Source organism: Plecotus auritus (genome assembly GCF_963455305.1).
Source record: "Plecotus auritus genome assembly, chromosome: 7".
Taxonomy (NCBI): Eukaryota; Metazoa; Chordata; class Mammalia; order Chiroptera; family Vespertilionidae; genus Plecotus; species Plecotus auritus.
The window spans coordinates 165,598,406-165,604,927 of NC_137774.1; the positions used below are offsets into that span (position 1 = coordinate 165,598,406).

At 43.5% G+C, this 6,522-nt stretch overlaps 1 protein-coding gene across 1 annotated transcript; it reads left to right on the forward strand.

Moving 5' to 3' along the window:
• Window positions 1–3,415: 3,415 nt before the first annotated feature.
• TAS2R1 (taste 2 receptor member 1) lies at window positions 3,416–4,306 on the forward strand (the record flags this gene model as incomplete). The annotated part of the gene is made up of 1 exon (XM_080682820.1): window positions 3,416–4,306. One exon carries the CDS (start codon window positions 3,416–3,418, stop codon window positions 4,304–4,306), a length of 891 nt encoding a protein of 296 aa, XP_080538946.1.
• Window positions 4,307–6,522: the final 2,216 nt, after the last annotated feature.

The window sequence follows — 6,522 nt, forward strand, 5'->3', positions numbered from 1 at the left end:
CATCTCTTATCCTGCCACCCTTCAGGGTAGGAAATACAAGTCTCTAGCGAGTTGGTGGCACTTGTCCAGGAATAGTGTGCCTTCGGCAGCCTTTGTGTATGTGCTCACTGAAGGGATTAGTGATGGAAATTATTTAATGAAAAAATTGTAGCTTCAGCCTCATGAATTTTTATTTTTTGCTCCATGGGATTTCTGCGTCAGAAGTGCTGTTCTCCAAGAAACGAAGTTCTCTATGAAGAATTGCCCCTACTCCCCAAGCTAGTGCTAACAAAAGTTACAGTAGAATATTTGAGAACCAAATATCCCCTCAAGATGCTTGAATCCAAAAGACAAGTAGCATGTTAATAAATAGAATCAGACATGGTTATTTCCTTTAAGTCTTTGGTGTACTATGCGTTATCTTTGCTAGTTTGCTGTCAGTACAGAAAGACTATATTACTATTCTCGACTCAAAATAGAAAATTTTTTTTCACTTTTCTGCCTTAGTTTTACCATTATTATTATTATTACTAGAGGCCTGGTGCACAAAATTCGTGCAAGGGGGGAGGAGGTAGTGTGTGTCCCTCAGCTCAGCCTGCACCCTCTCCAATCTGGAGGGCAGTCAGACATCCCTCTCACAATCCAGGACTGCTGGCTCCCAACTGCTCACCTGCCTGCCTGCCTGATTGCCCCTAACCACTTCTGCCTGCCAGCCTGATCACCCACTAACCACTCCCCTGACAGCCTGATCGACGCCTTACTGCTCTGCTGCCAGCCCGATTTCCCCTAACTGCCCTCCCCTGCCAGCCTGGTCACCCCTAACTGCCCTTTCCTGCTGGCCCAGTCACCCCTAACTTCCCTCCCTTGTCAGCCTGGTCACCCCTAACTGGTTGCCCCTAACTGCCCTACCCTGCTGTCCCGGTAACCCCTAACAGCCTTCCCCTGCTGGCCTCGTCACCCCCTAACTGCTTTCCCCTGCAGGCCTGGTCCCCCCCAACTGCCCTCCCTGCAGGCCTGGTCCCCCCCAACTTCCCTCCCCTGCTGGCCTGGTTGCCCCTAACTGCCCTTCCCTGATGGCCTGGTCCCCCCCAACTGCCCTCCCTTCTGGCCTGATCTCCCACAACTGCCCTCCCCTGCTGGCCATCTTGTGGCAGCCATCTTTGACCACATGGGGGCGGCCATCTTGTGTGTTGGAGTGATGGTCAATTTGCATATCGCCTCTTTATTATATAGGATTATTATTGCTATTGAAATGCCCAGACCATGCTGAAGCACTTGGAATGTAAAGGTCTTGGCAACATTGGGGTAACAGGTAAGAGCTAGGGGCTGGTCTTGTGATGCGATGTCTCTGCGAACAGAAAGATAGCAAAAGCTCTCTTTCAAAGTGAATTTGTAATAATTATTTCTCTTTTCCTTTGTTTTGAAAATGCTTATTTGATTGAGTTTGGTTCTATCTAACAAATGCCACCATAAGCCAAACACCAAAAGAATGAAAGAGTGCTGGGGATGAGAAGAAAGCGTAGGTACGCCTTGATAGGGCTGAGCCTCGCAGGGCACAGGCTGGTCACCAGCACTTGCCAGCAAAGGGAGAGGCGCCGATAGAGGTTTGATTGAGAAGCCGAGGAAGTTAGTAGTTACTGCTCTTCTGAGAGTTCTTGACTTCGTTATTTCATAGGTGGATGCCCTTCCATTTTTGCTTTTCCAGCCTGCAGAATGTAAATATACTGAAAGATTTTTGGTATTTTTTTCTCTCCACCTGAGGGAAAAGAACAAGGCTTATCCTGATTGTCATGCTTGACTCTGGACCTGTTTGGGTGGAATCCACTCGTGAGCTGCCTCCCTTGGTGCTTGCCCATTTGTTCTCTTCATCCCATTGAAGTCGTGACAAGAAGAGCAAAGTGGAGTCCCACATTGCACAGACATCACATATTCAGAGAAGAATGACAGAGTAATTCACTACTAATGTTTTCATACCATTTTCCTTCCAGGTTTCTAAAGGTAAGAGTCCTCTTAAGTATCCTTTATAACACCTCTGGACAAAGTAGCACATATCCATATGCCTCCTTAGGGGATCTCCTGGAAATGTTATGATCTAGTGCTAAGTTGGCAAAGCTTCAGTTCCCCCAACATTTAATAAGTTCTTCTCCACTTTGTGCTCTGGTGGTGAATTGTCCAAATAACTAATTTAGTTTGATGTCACACTATACACTATTCACGTGCTTGCTGTACATTTAATGTCTGACTGCCTGGAGGACAGAAAGTGTGTTCTATTCACCACTATCCCCCCCACCCCCAGTGTTTAGGACAATGGTGCTTAACTGGGGGTGATTTTGCCACTCAGGGAACATTTGTCAATGTCTGGAAACATTTTTGGTTGTCACACCTGGGGAGGGGGTTATACTATGAGCATCTAGTGGGTAGATGCCAAGGATGCTGGTAGATATCCTACATTGCACAGGTCAGCTAACAGAGAATTATCCAAACCAAATATCAACAGTGTCGAGGCTGAAAAAACCTGGTTTAGTATAAGAAGACCTGGCATAGTATACAAGTTAATAACTGCTAATTTAATTTCCCCCAAAATATCCTGTTAGTTATAACAATACATTGAATCATGTATCTTTTATCATTACTTTTCCCCAGGAACAAGAAGCTCATGTCATAATATTCTCATAGTTTCAAAAAAATAAGCAGGGAAATATTTCAATCTGTGCATTATTCTGCAGATGATTGCTGGTATGAATGGTGCTGAGTGATTCTCTTTGCTGCAAATCACCTTCCTTCGGGCCTTTGACCTTTCAAATATACATATTTGTGATGCTTTCTGTTTGTCACATATGTTGTATTACAGAACTGTTTTCAGTTTTAGGTGGTGCTGAATTGCTCCACCATTGCATTTTAGAGAACAACTAACTACTTAGGAGACTTAGGCTGCTGAGAGTACGTTGCTGAGTGAACTGCATCATGATAACAGAAGCGATAATTTTTTTTAATCCTATTTTTTTTAAAGAATGCTTCACAAACATTAAGTAGACTCCATAGACACAATTAAATATTTACGGTACCGATGAAGGATTGAGGAACTTTCGCTGATTATGTAACAGAGGAGCCCTTCTCCCAGCGTGAAGGTGTCTCATTTCCACCATTTGCTTGTGATGATGATGTTGAAAGCTAAGTAGACCTGGAAAATGCAAAAGCTGTCACGAAGAAGCAAATAGTTGCTAGAGTATCTCTTTCTTATTTGACTGCCTTGAGAAAACGGCTATAAACACATGCACGCTGCCTTCCTACCTCACTGCCTTCCTTGTCAGAGTCATGTCCCCCCAAGGGGTTCTGATCTAGCTGAAGAAAAACAGAAAACTTGACTGATTCCAACTGTCCCAAAATCTATCACTTCATCAGTTTTTAAAGTAACTGATTTTTTTTTCTTGTCAAAATGTTACAGTTGTACATCATTGCCCATCTTATTTTTTCAGTGATTCAGTTTCTCGTGGGGGTTCTAGCCAATGGCTTCATTGTGGTTGTGAACGGCACAGACTTGATCAGGCAGAGAAAGATGGTGCCCTTCGACTTCCTCCTGTGCTGCCTGGCGACTTCCAGGATTGGTCTCCAGATGGTCACCATCTACATTAATCTGGTTGTTCTTTCCTTGATTAAATTCTCTCTAGTTCCTGGGAATCTTATAATTTTCATGTATGTACATGCATCGGAACTTTGGTTGGCCACATGGCTCAGCGTCTTCTACTGTGCCAAGATCGCCACCATCGCTCACCCGCTCTTCTTTTGGTTGAAGTTGAGGATCTCCAAGTTGATGCCATGGCTGATTTGTGGGACCTTGATCTACACCTTTCTCACTTCTGTCTTCCACAGAAAACATGCATGGATTATTTCCCAAAAATCCTGGTTGGCCTCTTCCTCCCAAAATGCAACAACTCAAGGCGAAGACATACAAGTTGCCCTTCTTTTAATTGAGTTCGTACTGCCCTTACTTATCTTCCTTACCTCTGCTCTTCTCTTGATATTTTCCCTGGGGAGGCATGCCCAGCAGATGAGGAGCACAGCGATGGGCACCACGCACCCTGGCATGAGTGTCTACATCAGTGCACTCCTGTCCATCCTGTCCTTCCTGGTCCTCTACCTCTCCCAGTACATGATGGCTGCGTTAGTCTTGTCTCAATTTTTCAAGATCAGAAACTTCATCACTCTGTTCTGCATCTTGCTGTTTGGTTCATACCCCTCTGTACACTCTGTTATCTTAATTTTAGGAAATCCTAAGCTGAAACAAAGTGTGAAGAAGTTCCTCCTCCACAGTAAGTGCTGTCAGTGAGAGAGAACTTTGACCCATTCAAGGGACCTGAGGCTTCATGGTTAACAGCCAAACAAGTCAGTCATAAATACACAAAACATCTTCAGAAGACTGTTAAACCTGAGGCATTTTATGGATTTGCTGCTTTTTCAAAGGGTTAAATTGATTTTCAAAGCATAACACATGTTGGTGGATTATGTCAATGTCAATATGATTGTTGATATCATAATAATGTCCTACAAAATGTTACCTGCAAAACGTTAATTAGGGAAGACTGGGTAAGTGGTACAGGGATCTTTCTGTATTATATCAACAATTATCTCAAAATGAAAAGTTTAAAGAAAAGGAAAACATTTCTTACAACTGCAAGTGAATCAACAGTGATCTCAAAATGAAAAGTTTAAAGAAAAAGAAAAACACATTTGAACTTGTGATGTCAGAAGAATGCACAAACGCTGGAGGTCCCCTGTGTGTCTGATGCCTAGTCTTAGATGATTATCCTGAACAAAAAGGCTTACTGCTCATATTTTGTTTACCTGTACATTACTTCTGTTGTTTGTTAGTTACAGAGAATGGAACCATTCTTCCATCGCAGATTAGAGAAGAAGCCAGGGACAGGCTGGCCTTCTAGGTCCTTATAAGCATGTCCACCTACTCCATGCTGCTGAGAGCCTAGATGCTATGGTGACATGTCCCATCAACCGATAAAGAGACAAACAGATGAGGAAGAGGAATGCAGGCTGAGTCCTCGTTTTCCATTTCCCTCCAATGGGCACCACACGGAACAGACAATAACTTGCAAAGATTTTCATTTTGCACTTGTGTGCTCAGCTTTGAGAGACCCTTTCAACTGAGGGTGGCAATTTGGAACTCCTGTTATGTTACATGTCTTCCCAATGAAGCAACATCAGTAGGTGGGTGGGCTGGGGGTGTCTCCATCTGCTTGAAGTCACAATGCATTTTCTATTTGATGATTTTTGATGCTAGGTCATATATATTTCCAAAACAGCTTCAGAACCCTTTTGTTTCCAGTAAAGTAAAAAAAAAAAATGTTCCTCAGCTTGGCAATAGATTGTAGTTCACACGAATGATAAAAAGTGTGTTTAGGTTTGGATTTGCCAATCACCAGCAATGTGGATTCAAATACCAACCAGTTTACTAGCCCAAGATATACAGGCCTGCTTGTACTAAACTAGCAGAGGTTTTTGCCTCTGAAGATGCAGGGAAGTATTTGTCTTCTTGGGTCTGAGAATTAAGCTCTGAGGCTGATTTTCCTGATCCCACAGGTCTCATACTTCATTCCTCAAGGGGCAAAATAACAACCTCCATCTTCCTGCTATTTCCTTTTCCATGGCCCCTAGGTGGGAAGGTTTATAGCTAATTGTGTACCCAGGCAGCCATCTATAGCAAGAGCTGTTGGGTCCTGGAGGTGATTACTGCTGTGCTTTGAGAAAGGACAGTGAGGAATCACATTTATTTCTGCACATCTCAAATTCAGATGCCTGCTCCTTGAGTCATGGTGTGTCAACCTGCAGGTGGATAGATTGAGAGTGGGAGCAACTTCAAAAACTTCAGGAAGAAACATATACAACTCTCATATGAGTTTTTCCTAAGGTACCGAATTCTGATTCAATTTCACGTAACTTCCGCTTCAATAATGTTGGTTAGTGAAATAAATATTAAAGTATGACTGTTTGTATACTTAAAAGTTACCAAGAGGGATTAAAAAAGAGAATTCATGCTAAAGCAACCTATTTTAGAAACATTTTTATAGTCTCCTTTCCTAGAAATATATTTCTTCCAGAATCTTGCCTATCTATCGCATTGACGGTTATCGTAAGGACACTAATTGCTCCCTTGTAGAAGCAAAACAGACTCAGCCCTTGGACTCTCTGGAGCCACCCTTATCTGGACTCCTTAGCCTTGACAAATTGTTTTGGTCCTGCTCATCTAGCATGGGGTTAGCCTCTGTAGTGGTACAACGGCTCCCTTATCCCATCCTGCCTTTTTAGAGATGGACTGAACACTGTGGTCCCTTGGAGCCTTGGCTTTGGGATCACATGCCCATGGGTCAGGCCAGAGGGCTGCTGACTACAGGAGGTGATGCTATCCATGTGTCCTCCACTTCCTGTGGCTTCCTGAGGAGATCCATCACCCTGGTCAGTCAGTAGCAAAGGAGGATGGGCTACAAGGCAGGCTCTTAGTGGACGGAAGCTGACATAGTATCTCATTCCATT